This window comes from Harpegnathos saltator, unplaced genomic scaffold (assembly GCF_003227715.2).
Source record: "Harpegnathos saltator strain DR-91 unplaced genomic scaffold, Hsal_v8.6 scaffold436, whole genome shotgun sequence".
In the NCBI taxonomy this organism is placed as follows: domain Eukaryota; kingdom Metazoa; phylum Arthropoda; class Insecta; order Hymenoptera; family Formicidae; genus Harpegnathos; species Harpegnathos saltator.
The window spans coordinates 212,143-229,091 of NW_020230246.1; the positions used below are offsets into that span (position 1 = coordinate 212,143).

The window sequence follows — 16,949 nt, forward strand, 5'->3', positions numbered from 1 at the left end:
TGAATCTCTACAATAATCATAGAGTACGAACATCTAGATATTATGCGCCCGACTGAAAAGTTCCCAATGGTTAAATCTAGTAATATTATATAGTAATATTCACTTGTATTTCTCCACCAATCAGGACGAATTGATCATAATTTCATAATTTTCTTCTAACATAAATTCGTGAGAAGTGAAAAATTATTCTAACTTGGAAATATTTGAGTCTTTTTTTTTCAGGAGTTCACATTAAGGGAAACAATTTATAATTGATCTCTTTTTTTCAGTCAGTTTCTCAAGAATCAAAACCGCTGGAAAGCAATCAAGAATATTTTGCTCTAGTATGAACTCATGAGTCAGGAAATTTTCATTTTTTATGAGTTCATGCTAGAAAAAGAGATTCGGTCCTCTGAATTCTGCAGTTTCTGAACGCAGGTAATCTCGCATATGGCGTAGGCGGGCTTGTTTGTCGGTGTAGAAGGGTGAGAGGAGCAGAAAGCCACCGACGCTTCCGCGAGAATGAGCAGGGAGAAGTTGCGTGGGAAGCGGAGAGGTATAGATACGAAATCGTACGAGCGTGTGCCGCGGCATATGAATGCGCCGTTACTCATCTGTGCTCCACGGTTGCAGGTTACGCATCGGTCCGGTCTCTTCCGAAAGATCGGGAGATGTATCGTGCTCGATAATAACGACCGACAGTGGTGAGTGATCCTCGCCGCTGCATAACGTCGCCCCGAAGTTGTCTTCTCGATTCCGAATTTGATTGCGAGCAGTGAGAAAAGGTTCAGTGGGTGAAGTTCTGAACGCTGAAATCTTTTTTTTCTGTGCAAACATGCGAGTGACCAAGGTGTTTCTGTTGTTGCTGCTCGTGGGAAGTTACGCTTTAGCTAGTCCTGAGCCTTCGGATGAGTTGTACAGTCGCTTTCAACCGAGGACCCGTAAAGAAGACAAGTGTTATGACGAGAACGGCAAGCCTCAGGTTCGTCTTTATCATTTAGATCATCATGTTATTGTGTATCCCTTATCTTCATTTCTCCGGTTTATTTGTATCAGTATCAGTATTCTATCTATTTATTACATAGAGAATTAATTAATTAAAAATTTTCCTGTTATTTCATAAGACTTTGTAGCTTTTAGAAGAGACTACATCTGATAATTGCAAGATTATTCTGTATTTTTGTAACATAGAAATTTAATATTACTTTAAAACTATTCAATTCAAATTTCAAATTATTTTAAGATTTTTAATACTTTATAGGTAGACTTTGAATAAAATCTTTTTTAACAATAGAAAGTATTCTTCATAAATAAGGCTAAAAGTCAGTACTACTTGACATGGCACTGGATTTCGGGAGTACATTAAAAGAGTAGGTTATCACAAGGGTTCCAAGTTGCTTGAACCCATGAAGATAACTGGTCCATGATAATAATGAGTAGATAACATTCCCAAGTCTGAGAGGTGCTCTCTAGAATCTTTTTCTATTTGTATTAACTAAAGGCCTAACATTGAAAAAATATCAATATTAATATTAATAAATATCATCAAATTTTATATTTCTTTTTCCTTATTTTTTAACTTACTAGTTTTCACAGTAGTTCTCAACTAACTGAAGACAATTTTGAGAAATAAATTGTCATTAAAAAAAGAAATTGAAGACAATGAGATAAATAAATAAATATCGAAAATATATTTTGTATACATGTAGCTTGGGGTAAATTGTAATAACAATATTTATTTATTAGCAGAAAACATATATAAGAATTTAAATGTAAGAGAAGAGAATACAAATACAAAAATTTTCTATTTTACAATAGTATATTTATTTTAAATACAATATATTGATATACCAATACCAAATATATTCTAAATATATATATTATTTTAAATATTCTATTTTTATTTCAGAGATGTATACCACCATTCGAGAATGCAGCATTTAATGTGCCGATGGAAGCAACTAATACATGTGGCGAGGACCATCCAACAGAGTTTTGCAAGCAAACACGCGTACAAAAGAAATCATGCGAGATGTGCCAGTGGGGCGACCACTCAGCAATCTATCTCACTGACCATGATAACAATGACAATGCTACATGGTGGCAGTCCAGCACCATGTATGAAGGCATTGAATATCCCAATCAGGTCAACCTCACTTTGCATCTAGGTATGTTATCCTCTAATATCTATTATGATTAAAATTCATTAATATTAATGCTACTACAAGAATAATAAAAGAAACATGTTTAAGATTTATGTTGTTTCTCAGTGTTTAATTTATTAAATAATGCATAGTTGTTTTAAATAAAAATTTTTTAATGATTTAATATATTAATAAATGTCTGCAATATAGTGCAAATCAATACTATAAATTTACGACACCAGAAATTTATGCTAACAGACATTTATTCATTTCTATCCCCACCTCCATTTTTCTTTCTCTGCCCTCTCTCTTTCTCTTTCTCATTCTGCCATTCTACTTCCTTATCTACGAGGATGTATGCGCGATGAGATAAATTTTATAGCGGACGATGGAGAAATATTCGAGACTGCCTCTAGAGAATACTGTCGCATATGAGAAATTGCTTAATGAATAATATTGTTATAAATTGTTTAATGAATAATAACTTTTTATTTGTTTTATTAAGGGGTAGTAATTAAATAATAATTTAAAGTAGTAATAAAAAATACTGCTCAATAAGCATATTAAATTTCACATATTAATAATTGTTTATTAATAATTTATTACTAATTATTTATTGTTTTATATTATTCTGTCTATACATTTTAAAATTAATGTTTTGTGAAATCCATGCAATTGTTTGATTGATTTTCTTCGTTTTTTAATTTTTTAAACCATTTACTCTTTTATTTTCAAACTGTTTAATTATTTAATCGATGTTCCCAGTTAGTTTTAAACGTCTCTAATATAAGATAAAAAGAATTTTATTACCCCATCTGTATACCACATGTGCACATCAAAACATTCTTTCTCCTCTTTGTCTTTCTCCCTCCTGCACCTCTTATATACCGTCGTTTTTATGGATGCATCGGTATACTCTAAGAATTGAGAAGACGACGGTAATTTTGAAAACGATTTATATTATGCAAAATTATTTATTTCGTATAATACAATGGTGTCGTATTAGAAAATGAAATGAATAATATTTATATAATTATTTATTATTTTAATGATATATAATTTGAACGGGTTTATAGGTAAGACGTTCGATATAACGTACGTGAGAGTACTATTCGAATCCCCACGACCGGAGAGTTGGGGCATTTACAAGCGAAAAAATGAGAAGTCGCCATGGGAGCCATATCAGTTTTACTCGGCCACGTGCAGAGACACATACGACTTACCCGAATCGAAAGAGACCGTACGTGGTGACGACACCCGCGTACTATGTACATCGGACTTCTCCGATATTTCACCTCTTACCAAGGGTACCGTCGCCTTCTCTACTTTGGAGGGCCGGCCCTCCGCGTATTATTTCGATACTAATCCCGAACTTCAGGTAATTTCACTTTCTTTTATTATATTCTGTATCATGTTTGTATAATATTTATCGAAATTTTATTTTGCAACTTTTTTATCATCGTCATTAATATCGAACATTGAGAGAGAAATAATTGTCTTTTTTTAATAATAACAACATAGAGTAGCAATTTAAAATTCCTGTTATTGTATCTTACAGGAATGGGTGCAAGCGACGGATTTGAGAATCACATTGGACAGATTAAACACGTTTGGTGATGAAGTATTCGGTGACTCGCATGTATTGAAGTCTTATTACTACGCCATCGCCGATGTAGCAGTTGGCGCGAGATGTGCCTGCAACGGCCACGCCGGGGAGTGTGTCAACAGCACTAGCGTGGACGGTAGAACTCGTCGAGTATGCCGGTAAAGTGATTCGTTCCTCAACATATGTTTCTCAGCACGTAGATAGCGATGAATATATTTTTTTGTAACAGCGTTCGCTAATTGCAATGAATTATACGATCGTAACACAATGACGCGATAATAACCGTATCATAATAATGAGAGAGTGACAATAGTATTTTTCCAAAAGTAATTTGTAATCTAAACGGCAATAGTAATAACTTAATTTTTCTACGGTACACTCTTAGTAACTAATTATTTAACGATGTTATACATTGTATCTCGATAATAATTTTTAAGGATTTAGCAACAATTTTGAATCCCTCTATGGTATGTTTTGCTGTTAATCTTTTCCATCCGATTAATAAATTAATAAATGGATGTTGCAGGTGCGAACATAACACCGCCGGCCCAGATTGCAACGAGTGCCTGCCCTTTTACAACGATGCGCCGTGGGGTCGAGCCACTACCACAGACGCGCACGAATGCAAACGTAAGTACTTATCTACTACCTTGTATTAATTTCGCTATTTGGGAGAAATGTCTGTAATTAAGACAAAACATTAAATAATCTAAAAAATGTAAAAATGTAAAATCATGGGATAAAAAATGTTGACGGAAAGGTTGACTGTCGATCATGGCTATCGACCAAACATTAAATAAAAAAAAAAAGTTTTTTCTTAACTGAGCTATATCATGAATAACAATTCCAAATTTATCGAATTTACGTTTAAATAAAAATCTGCCTTTTACTTCGGATTTAAATTCTGAGGCTTCGTTTTTACGGTGGTCACGCTAAGTGAAACGACCATAAGCGACGGCATTGGTTCAACCTTACCTTTTACGTACTGACCGGCTTTACCTTTAATGTACAACTCTCGACTGTGCTCATGAGTGGGGATAGGCAAGATGCAATGTACTTTTCCCTGCATTCGTTGCGTCGCCATTTGCCGCGATAAAAGGTGTATCTGTTTCACTCTCTCGAAATCTCCCGGAACTCGCTGTACAATGAAACTTTCGCGGAGAGATAGGTCTCAATGGATATAATAATTTAAAGAAGTTCATAACGATAAGCAAGTGTATAAAAATCAGATAGATATTCGTGGCAAAAATAAAGAAATCCAAAGTGATCGTAATTTAAAGTGACAGTGTTTTGAAAAAATTTGTTTTTAATTGCTTGGTTGGTTCTGTAAGGAATTGTTATGTCAGAAAAATGAGATTGTTGGTGTTATCAATAATAATAAATTGTGTCGCAAAATGCATCGCGCGGGACGGACTTCTCCCTTGGTATTCGAGATCCAGTAATTAATTATTATAGCATAATATTTTATTATAGTAAAATATAGCATAGAAAATATTTTTTATCTCAGAAGGAATATCACTCAATGTTAATAACATTGTTATTTATATTTATTGTTATTTATATATTTATATATATTGAAATTTATATATATTGAAGTTCCTCTCTCTCTCTCTCTCTCTCTCTCTCTCTCTCACATGTGCACAAATAATTCCAAATAATATCGTCACTGTTTGGTTTTTTCGCAGCCTGCAATTGCAACGGCTATTCGGACAGATGTTACTTTGACAAAGAACTGTACAAGTTGGCGGGTCACGGAGGTCACTGCCTGGACTGTCAAGCGAATCGCGATGGCGCTAACTGCGAACGGTGTCGGGAGAATTATTATCAACGTCCCGATGACAATTACTGCATCGCCTGCCACTGCAACGAGATCGGTACGTGTGCAACTTTTTCCACGGGAGGAGTCTTTTCAATTATTATGACAAGAAATTCTCAGTCTCACTTATTAACATTGCAAACGATCTTTTCTGCTTGGTTCGTCAAAGCAAAGTGAAATTTGAAAATGTTTTCCAAGTCCTCAAACAAGACCTTTGTTTATACAGTTATTGCTAAAAATAATTATAGCAACTGATAATCAGGTTCCAGGAGTCTACAGTGTAACAGCGAAGGAAAGTGCCAATGTAAACCGGGAGTAACAGGAGATAAGTGTGATCGTTGCGCACCCAATTTTTACAATTTCGGTTCGCTGGGTTGTACCTCGTGTGAGTGCAGTTTCGCGGGATCGGAGGGGAACAGTCCCAGCTGCGACCCGGTCACGGGAGTCTGCGTCTGCAAAGAGAACGTCGAAGGGAAACGCTGTAGAGAGTCAGTGCCGCTTGACTTATCTGTATAATTAATATCGGAGCATTCAATTTTGAAGAGAAAAAATTCATGTTACTATTCAAGCAATGTAACGTAACTATGCACTTAATCATTCGTGAAATAGTTCTGAAGATATTTTTTTTCCGACGAAATTAGAAACGTATCAATTGTAAATCGGTGCTTATAGCCTTGTGTGATAATTGGTCATATGACAGAAACCGAAGTGCAACACGATGCAAATATCGATCTTTTATTATACTCTTATTTGATAGATAAGAATATAATAAAGATACTCACGTTTTCCCTGAATTCTCTCTTGAAATTATCATGTCAGTTTTTGTTATAGCGAATTAGCATAGGCTTGTAACTTGCGGTTCTCGTATTGATGGTCATTTCTTCCTAGATTTAACGGAAAAAAATGTGTCCAAATCAATGTCTCGCAATTGAATATAAGATGAATTTAGTGACAGTTAATGACCAATTAGTGGTGGTGTCCCAATTTGTGTGTATTTGCACTCATTTTCCTTAATATATCAGCTAATACGAGTTTACATTTATTATAAATTTGTATTTTTACTTTAAATTTTATATATTACATCGGTTGCATCAAGTTTCGTATAAAACTAAAAATCATAATAAATGCTGAAACGTTATAATTACAAGAATGCTACTGACAGTTCAAGCAGTCACTCGTAGAGATCTTAGAGATAATTAATGGTTGATATTTGACAGTTATTAATATCAGATCTATTTGTTAAATGTGTACAGCCATATTTTAACTAAAATTATTTTATGAAACTAAACTTTCATGTCACTAAATGATACTTTAATCATTTCTGAGGTGTTACAAATAAATTGAAATCTTTCTATAATTTCATAAGAAAAATATAATACAATTAAAACCTCAAGTGTTCAAGTTTTTCAATGATATCAATTTTGTATACTCATTTGAACACGTAATTTATTTTCGCGGTGAAGTTGCTTGATCACCAATTGAGACATTCATCTCACACTTTGAACAACATAAATCTTGCGTTAACTCTTGCATACACGTGCTTTTTTTCCTTTTATATTAATTTATAAGGTATCCGAATTTCAGTATAGTAATTTTAATTTCTTGTATATTTCATTTAATTGTGTTTAATTTATTGTAATTACACAGATGTCGTCCAGGTTTCTTCAATTTGGCAGAGGAAAACGAGTTCGGCTGCACGCCGTGCTTCTGTTATGGTCATTCCGCTGTTTGCCGGTCAGCCGCTGGCTACTCCAAGCTCGTCATCGAGAGCATGTTTGTTAGAGGAAACGAACGCTGGTCCGCCATGGTGGTTGGCAATCAGATTCCGGTACAATACGACGCACTAACACAAACCATCTCTGTAACCGCAGCGAGCCGCGACAGTGTTTACTTCCTCGCGCCCGATAGATTCCTGGGAGATCAGCGAGCATCGTACAATCAAAATCTGTCCTTTTCGTTGAGGATAGGAGAAACCGGCCCGGCAGTCACGGTGCGAGATGTGATTCTCGAAGGCGCAAACGGCGGGCAAATCACGCAGACTATTTTTGGACAGAATAATCGGCTGCCAACCGTCAAAGTAAGCTTCCTTATTCTTCTACAATTAAGCTTATTATTCTTCTACATTCTCAATTATTATTATTCACAGCTCTCTCAGATACTGCGTAAAAGATATCCGACTGTAAAATATCACTCAACACTTTCCTTCATTTTGTTACGTTCTTCTTTGCTTCGTTTATTCTGTTTACCTTGTTTACATGCAGTATACAAATTTATACATATAACTTTTTGTTGTGATTAATATCTAAACTTGACATATGATATTAATTTTGCAATTTTGCAATTGCCGTTGTAGCGTCAGGAATACCGATTTAAACTGCACGAACACTTGAGTTACGGCTGGCAGCCCCAACTTTCCTCGCGAGCCTTTATGTCAATTCTGTCGAATCTGACGGCTATCAAAATCCGCGCCACGTACACTAATCAAGGCCGAGGCTTCTTGGACGACGTGAAATTAGAAACTGCGCATCGTGGTGCCGCTGGTGAACCTGCCGATTGGGTGGAGCACTGTCAGTGTCCACACGGCTATGTCGGTCAATTCTGCGAGTCCTGCGCGCCAGGATTCCATCACGATCCGCCCAACAGCGGTCCGTTCGCTCTCTGCGTGTCTTGCAATTGCAACGGCCACGCTGACATCTGTGAAGCCGAAACCGGACAATGCATTTGTCATCACAACACGGCCGGCGACAATTGCGAGCTGTGCGCCCGCGGATTTTACGGGCATCCGTTGAGGGGAACGCCAAACGATTGCCAGCCGTGTCCTTGTCCTGATAACGGACCTTGTATCCTTTTAGGAAGCAATCCTGATCCCATCTGCTCCGAGTGCCCTATCGGCAGGACCGGTGAGTAATTAATATTAAAAATAATTTAAAAAAGAAACTGTTATATATTAATCGGAGGTAAAACGAAACAATTGTATTTTCCCGCCTTTGTGATTTTATGAAATTTTATGAAATGTTTCGTTTTGATTTACGATCTTCTGCCATCCTTTATATATACATTATTTCATAAAATTATTTCATGTTACATAGAATTAAACGACACAGAAACACAATCGTTTTATTTTGAAAAATCTGAAATTATTACACAACCTAATATTTTGTCTTGTATTAACACGTTGACTGCCACGGAATTTTTCACGATTCCGGTCTAAAGAGCCAATTTGATTTAATCATGTTATATTATTAAAAACTTTAATAATAATACATAGTAATAATCAAAAAGCTTAAAAAATGTTTTTTTTTTTAAACATTTTTTATTCTCTTTCCTGAGGCCATCTATTCATATTTACACTGTTATGCTACGAGTTTCCTCGTAGCTGTACAAATATGGCAAGTAATGAAGGGACGAAATAACTCGTAGTTAGGCGTCCTATGGTGCGATTCAGTAATTCGTTATTGGAGTTAACGACACTTTCGTTATCGTTGCGCAGCTTTTGTATACCGTAGAAAAGCTGCGCAACAATAACGAAACTGACGTTAACTCCAATAACGAGTTACAGAATCGCAGCCCTGGGCAAGTAAACAACCTACGAGATATCTCGTAGTTGATAGTCAATGTGTTAAAGTATATTCAATTTTTCATTTCATTCATTTGATTCATATACTTGAATTCATTTGATTGATGTACTTCAATATGCAAATGCATTTGTTCGTTTCTGTCATATGATCTTTATCTTTAATTTATTAAATATTGTAACATTTGATGAAACATTTATTCTTTTACAGGACCTAGATGCGAAACATGTTCAGATGGTTATTACGGGAATCCTGAGAGAGGCCTGGCTTGTCGTCCCTGTGACTGCAATAACAATATTGACTTGAATGCTGTGAGAAATTGTAATCATGAGACTGGAGAGTGCCTTAAGTGCGTCAACAACACAGCGGGCTTCCACTGCGATGAATGTCTACCTGGTACTTGAGTATAATTGATTTCCATTTAATACAATATATAAGGTGTCCAGATAAAAAAGATTGTAATATTGTGCAAAAATCACAATACTTGTTGAGATATTAATTAAAGAAAATTAACGAGTGAGTGCTTGATAAACTCGTTGAAACAAACTTTTTGGGTAAAATTTCTTCAAGACATCTGAATCTATTAACAATTTCTTGGCAGTGACGGACAGTGCCTAATGCTGGACATGCATTATTATTAGAGATGTGCGAATCAAGAATTTTTATGTCGAATCGAATCGAATCGAATTGAATCTCATTTTTTAAATTCGATTTCGAATCGAATCGAATCTATGAAATTTCACTCGAATTCGAATCGAATCGAATGAAATCGAATCGAATCATTAAAAAATTTAACATGACTATTAAACATGCAAATAATGATGGAAGATTTTAATATGAAAGGGAATATTGATATTGTAATATCTTAAAGTAAAATATATATTTAAATATTTAAAGTAATTTATAATTAAGTTATTAATTATAAGTTAAATTAATTGCAAGATAAGGGTTCAAACATACAGGCCCAGATGACCTGTTTTGTACCTGATGCACGCAAACGGTGATATATTTACAGGGTGTTTACTGGGTGGAAAAAACTGGAAAATCAGAGAAAACTCAGGGAATTTGTTTATGCCTGGAAAATCATAGAAAAGTCAGGGAATTTTATTGGAAATCAGGGAATTTTTTTGAATTTGTCCTTTTTAAAATTTTCTTATATTATAATAATATAGAACAGGAAAGGTCTTTGAAAAGAAAAAAGAATTTAAAAGTAAAAGAGTTAGAAATGAAACGTATACAAATTTTAAAAAGTGCGCAAAAAGAAGCAGAAGCACTTCAAGAAACAAATTGCAACTTTTAAAAGATAATCGAAAATTTCTTTAATATTAAAGTGCAATTTAAATTTTTATTATATTTTCGCTGGGTAATGTAATTTACGTTGTTATGTATCGACAAAGTTTTATGTTTTATTTAAACTTTTATAAATCGAAAATATAAAGACAAGTTACACAATAAATATATATATTCATTTATAAGACACTTAACCCTCTGCTTGATTCGTAGATTTTTGGGAAACGGTAACAATTAGAATTTACTGTAAACTTTGATTGATTTAGAGAGGTGAGGCTTAAAAATTCCATTTAAGGAAATCCTAAAAATATTTCCTCAAATGAAAGTTACAAGCATCATCTCTAATTTAATCAAATTTTACAGTAAATTCAAATTTTACTGTTCCCTGAAAGACCCATGAAACATGCGGAGGGTTAAAAAATACTTTTATTTGACCTGGAATTTTTAACAAATTGCCTGAAAAATCAGGAAAAAGTCAGGGAATTTTTTTTCCAGATTTGAGTAAACATCCTGTATTTGATTCCTATTCGTATTATTCGGATTCAAATCATAGGGATTCGGATTCGAATCGAATCGAATTACATTAGATTTGATTCGATTCGAATTCGAATAGTTCGCACATTTCTAATTATTATTAACAATATCATAATATCAACTCAAATTATCAATAACATCTTGATAAGGATCATGGTTAGAAAAATGGTACAGAATTTTTTCATTTAATTTGATGAATTTTACTTGCATACAAACGGACATACGTATTCCATCATACATTGTATATGTATTTATTTATCGATTATTTATCGATTTATTATTGATTATTAAATTTATTTATCGATTATTTTCTTGACTTTTTCTGTGTGTGTATGAATATATTTTCAAAATTTTATTCATTTCATTATGTTTTGATGTATTAATTTTTATTTATCCGTGTATGTATGTATATATGATGAATATACATATATATATTTATTAATTTTAATATTAAGTAGAAATTGCTGTAATTATGCAGAAACAGTTACATATCTCACATATCTATTTCCTTTGATTTTAAGGTATACTATGAGGGTGAAATTCTGGGTTATCTACTTCAAACTATATTCGGATTGCATGTAGTGCCTAATATATATTACTTCAAAATATTGTAATTTTATCTTTCATTACGCTGAGTTGCTATGATTCCAAATATATTTATGTTTCTTTATGTTCTTTGCCATTTGTATATTTTTGTTATGTGATTGATTTTTATAAAAATATTCAAATCTTTTACCTTACTAAATTTTGATTAGTTCACTGTACAGTAAAATAACATCTTAGAAAAGTCAATTATGCAAAATTTGAGTCTAGATGTCTAGTGAAAAAAATTTATAAAAGAGATATTTTAATGTGTAATATAAATCTTTTATTTTTGACAAGCCGTTTGTGAACTGAAATATATTTGGAGAAATTAGAGCATGCAAATAAATGTAAATAAAGAATAACATACGATGATTAAAGTGACAGCAGCGAAAAATGACTCACTCTCAATATAATTTAATATAAAATTGTAGAACTTTAAATTGATATGTCTCAGAAACTACATGCGACTTACATAGAAACTTACATAGTTGTAAAGTAAAAATTACTCAAATCCAATCTTATAACATATACAATATTACAATTAAAGAAATCTAGGACGTCATTTTTCTACATGATTACTGTTAAAATTTGACATTTCTACAATTATCACTTTACATCGTCAAAAATAATCTGCTCAATCTGTCACACAGGATATTACGGGGATGCATTATCGGATCGAAAAGAAGATGGTTGCAAGTTGTGTCAGTGTTACCCACCGGGCACAGTGGAGTTGGACGATGGTAGAGTTATGCCGTGCGACCAATTGACGGGACACTGCACTTGTAAGCCAAACGTGGTCGGTCGCAATTGTGATCGATGCGAAGAGGGTTACTACCATATTATGAGCGGTGAAGGCTGCACGCCCTGCAACTGCGACCTCGAGGGCTCATATAATCGAACTTGCGATCCCATCACTGGTCAGTGCCAGTGTAGATTAGGCGTCACTGGACAGCACTGCGATGCGTGCGAGCCGTATCAATATGGATTCAGTCGAGAGGGTTGTAAACCTTGTGACTGCGACAGCATCGGCTCTCAGGACCTGCAGTGCGACGCCAGCGGACAGTGTCCTGTAAGTGTAATGGTCTTGGATGCTTGGTTTCATATCTTCAGAAGCAACAAAGGCTGCTATAATTTTGATCTCTTGGAAATGAAGACGAAGCGAGTTTTATCAAATTAACGCTATATACTTGGTGATTGTCGACAGTGTCTGACGAATGTGGAGGGTAGACGCTGCGACCGCTGCAAGGAGAACAAGCACAACCGTCAAAACGGATGCGTGGACTGTCCGGATTGCTACAATCTCGTGCAATCGGCAGTGGACGATCACAGGCGACGCTTGGCCGAACTGGAGGACACTCTGAGAAAGATCAACAGCAGTCCCACCGTTATTAATGATTCGGATTTCGAGAAGGAGCTCAAGAACGTCCAAGATAGGGTCAGGGCATTATTGAACGTCGCCAAGCAAGGATCCGGCAGTGATTATTGCTTTTTATTATTATTATTCCCTTTAGATATATTTTATATTCGTTTAAACGTAGATACGTTCATACTTACGGAGAAATATCTATGATGCAACTGAATTTTACAAATAGAAAACCTGGTTATAAAAACACAAAAATTTTTATCAGGTGAGAACAAAACACTAGTGGAGCAACTGGACGAGTTACGCGATCAACTGAACGCGATCGACGAAATCTACCAGACAGTGAATGTGACGGCGAACGACGCACGCGACATCATCGAGGACGGCCTCGTGAACATTGACGAGGCAGAGAAAGTATTGGACAAGACGTACGAGCACTTGACGGTAAGCGGAACTTCGTGGAACCCGTTTTTTTATAACTGAACTGTATTTAGAGACTACGCTAAAATCAGAATCAGTCTCCAAAGTTGTCCTAAAGTCTCTCTATTCCCTTCAAATTTATTTTATCGTTGAAAATATTACGAAAGCTTGGAGAGAATTTTCTTAATATTGATAGAAGAGAAAAAAGTCAATGCAATTATCTGTTCTGGTTGATCGTGCGAATACAAAAGGAAGCAGAGGATTATTTGGCCACGGACGGAGCGAGCGCTCTTACAGATGCGAAATTGCGCGCGGAGCAGGTCGGCCAGCAGAATCAGCAGATGACGGCAATCGCGCAGGAGGCCCGTTTGCTCGCCGAAGTGTATGTACTTTCCATTATTAATAGGTCAATCTTCTCGAAGCCGTTTCTTTTTATAAAGCTTTCACTTCTCGCTGATTAATTAATTACCTTTATAGCTATTGCTAGTATTAAATATTTTAGTCAATTACTACTCCTGATATTGGCGTTATATCTTTTTCAGAAACACCAATGAAGCCAAGAAACTTCATATGTTGGCCGAACAAGCTCGAAATACGACATTGGAAGCTTACAATCTCGCAAAGCAAGCGATATCGAAGTACTCGAATATTACGTGAGTAACACTTCCTTCTACCTTTTAAGTTGCATCACATATATAAATTTTATTTCCTTTTAATATTGTTTTCTTTGTTTTTAATTTATAATCTAAAGTCTTCTGTAAATGTACCATGTATCGAAAATAATTTTGCAGTGACGAAATAAGAGGTCTGGAGAATAAGTTAGCGCAATTGGACGATCGTATGAACGAGGTAAAAAATCTTACTGCTGTCGCGGCCAACAAGTCGTCAACTGTCTCCCAGGAAGCCATAGATTTATTAATTCTTGATCTAACCCTTCCGCACGTCGATATCAAGCAATTATGGGAACAAGTAGAAAGCGTCAACAATGAGGTGAGTTATCAGATTTATTTACATTATTTAGTATTGGCTCTTATTTAATCTTCGTATCTCCAAGAATAAGCGATTTAAGCAACTTATATCACTTATTTATTGAAACAGGGCGTGAAAATTAAGGAACAGGCGCAACTCTTGTTAGAGGAGAACGAAAATCTCATAAACGAAATGACCGAGAAAGCGAGGAAGAGCCATGAGCTTCTGGAACGAGCTCAAGATCAGCAAGCGGCGACAGCTGAGCTACTGGCCGAGTTAGATCAGGCTAATGAAACAGCGAATGACGCTGTTAATCGTGGCGATCAAACGCTAAAAGAAGCTCAGGAGACTTTGAAAAAATTGGGAGGTAAATTCAGTAAAAAAGGATCAGTTCGAGGGGATAATTAGAAAAATAAGATGCATTAAAGAGCAATGAAAATATTTGAGTGCGTAAAAAGAATAATTAAACGAAACTATTTTTAGAATTCGACGCCGAGGTGCAACGTGAACGCGTGAAGGCGCAAGACGCCTTGAAAGATATACAGAGCATCAAGGAACTAATAGACATTGCCACCACGCAGACGAGAGAGGTAGAGAGAGCGCTAAACGGATCGGAGGACAACGCAAAAAATGCGCGCGAAATAGCACAGAATGCTCAGGTGAGACAAAAATATATTTGTGAAATATATACATGTAAAGAGTTTTTTATTTATTCGTAAGAATTTTATAATTATTTCAGTTTTTTTTGTGTTGCGTTTCTCTGTAGTTGCAATTTACGTTTTTGCAGACTTACGCGGACAAAGCGAGCGTGAACGCGAACGATATTAGAATGGAAGCGAATAAAACGAAGATCGAGGCTCTGCGACTTGGTAATGAAGCTGAGAAGCTGCACCAGAGAGTAGACATCACAGACACGATGATGAGGCAGTACGAGATCCAAGTAGTCAAAGACTCAAACATCGCGACAGAGGTAAAAGATAAGCTCGTTAAATAAATTCGACATATATGAAGAATATATAAAATTGATTCAAATATAGAATAGCGTATTATATGATCATATAGAGATGTAATAATGCAATGAAAACAAGTAAAATTAATTAAATAGAGGAGGATATTATTGGTAATTAATAAATATAAAAAATTTATATCTCTGTAGCATTAAATCGGTGCAGATATCGTTAGCGATAGTATTGTGAATTCTATTACTTTGTTAATTCGTGATTTACTTCTAGGCTAATCACAAAGTCGGCCAGGCGAAAATTAACGTAACTCAAGCCACACATCTAGTCGATAAGGCCTTATCCGAAGTAGCCGAGATTATCAAAGAGTTAGAAAATCTTCCAGAAATTGGTGAGATTCTTTTAGTTTCTTTTCCTACACTTTTTTTATCTTTAAATATTAATAATTTTAATTTATTAATAATTTTCCTTAAATTGAATAATTTTTATTAGTGTATATAATTTTGATCCTACTTTTTTTTTAATTTATACATTATTATTTCTGACATAAGTCATATATGTATAAATTTAAAAATTTTCAAGTATTTCGATTTATTTCAGATACTCTTTGTTGCAAAAAGTTTTGACAGACGAATTGTGTTTTAAAAATATTTAACATACCAATTATAATTGTATAAATTGTAATGATCATATTTGATTTTTCAGACGATGCCGATTTGAATCGGCTGGAGGAGCGGCTAGTGGCTGCCGAGAAGGAAATTAAAGCGGCCAATTTAGACCAGCGAATTCGTACTCTCACAGATGCCAAGAATACACAGACACAGTGGGTAAAGAATTTCGAAAGCGAAGTGAATAGATTACGAATTGAAGTAGAGAATATCGACGACATTCGCAAGGTCCTACCTGTCGACTGTTATCAGCGCGTCCGTCTCGAGCCCTGAAGTGCCTTATTCTTTTTACATCGTTTATTACATCGTTTTTTATACCAAAGATTTTTTTTTATAATATATACACTGGGGCTTGTAATTTTTTTTTTATAGAATATTCATCTGCATTTATATTTGTTATAATTTACTAATCTTAGTACGTGTATAAATATGTATATAGTATCTGTACACATCCGTAACACGTAACTGCCATATTATGTCATTTTAAGATGATCTAAGACGTAGAAATTTCAAAAAATACAATTATATGAAGATAAAAAAATTATTCAACTTTTTCAAGACGAAGAAACATTTTTAAATAATGAAATTATTAATCCATTTTTATAATAATATTGTTGAAATCTATTTTGTAAAAATGACAGAAGTAATAATATAAAATTTATTTTTTCATGGAAATCTGGTATCGAAGTACAATCGGGTTCATGCTAAGAACAGCGTTCATTATCCATTACGTTCCATTATGGACATAAAAACATTATCAAATATTATATTACTCCCAAATCATTCAGATTTGTTTCTCAAAATCACTGTAAAAACGTACTTAAATATTGTTTAAAGACCATCGAAATAATAGATAAGCATATTTTCTCATCGATATTGTTAAAAACAGAATGTATATTTAAAGTATATACGATATTTTAGAGAATCTCATTGTGCGAATAAGCAGTTGCAATTCACATGGATGTATGTTCACGATATTCTCATATATGAGAAATTGAGAAAGCATTTTTATACGAGCTTAGCATTATATGTACAAACTCT

The 16,949-nt window shown here is 34.6% G+C and overlaps 1 protein-coding gene across 1 annotated transcript; it reads left to right on the top strand.

Annotated features, from left to right (window-relative positions):
* The first annotated feature begins 424 nt into the window (after positions 1-424).
* On the top strand, positions 425-16,423 carry LanB2 (laminin subunit gamma-1). The gene is made up of 22 exons (XM_011144044.3): positions 425-535; positions 613-961; positions 1,889-2,147; positions 3,200-3,501; positions 3,682-3,887; positions 4,256-4,359; positions 5,415-5,603; positions 5,808-6,033; positions 7,193-7,622; positions 7,899-8,445; positions 9,331-9,516; positions 12,180-12,598; positions 12,734-13,004; positions 13,158-13,336; positions 13,564-13,694; positions 13,855-13,965; positions 14,104-14,302; positions 14,411-14,648; positions 14,765-14,940; positions 15,069-15,251; positions 15,514-15,631; positions 15,946-16,423. Exons 2-22 carry the CDS (start codon positions 815-817, stop codon positions 16,179-16,181), a joined length of 4,857 nt encoding a protein of 1,618 aa, XP_011142346.1. The 5' UTR covers positions 425-535; positions 613-814; the 3' UTR covers positions 16,182-16,423.
* Positions 16,424-16,949: the final 526 nt, after the last annotated feature.

Bases quoted from the DNA above. Each gene is read 5' to 3' on its own strand.
- LanB2 (XM_011144044.3), top strand. From the start codon at position 815: ATGCGAGTGACCAAGGTGTTTCTGTTGTTGCTGCTCGTGGGAAGTTAC. The intron at 13,966-14,103 runs GTGAGTAACACT...ATAATTTTGCAG, and splicing joins TCGAAGTACTCGAATATTAC to TGACGAAATAAGAGGTCTGG. The intron at 15,632-15,945 runs GTGAGATTCTTT...TTGATTTTTCAG, and splicing joins AGAAAATCTTCCAGAAATTG to ACGATGCCGATTTGAATCGG.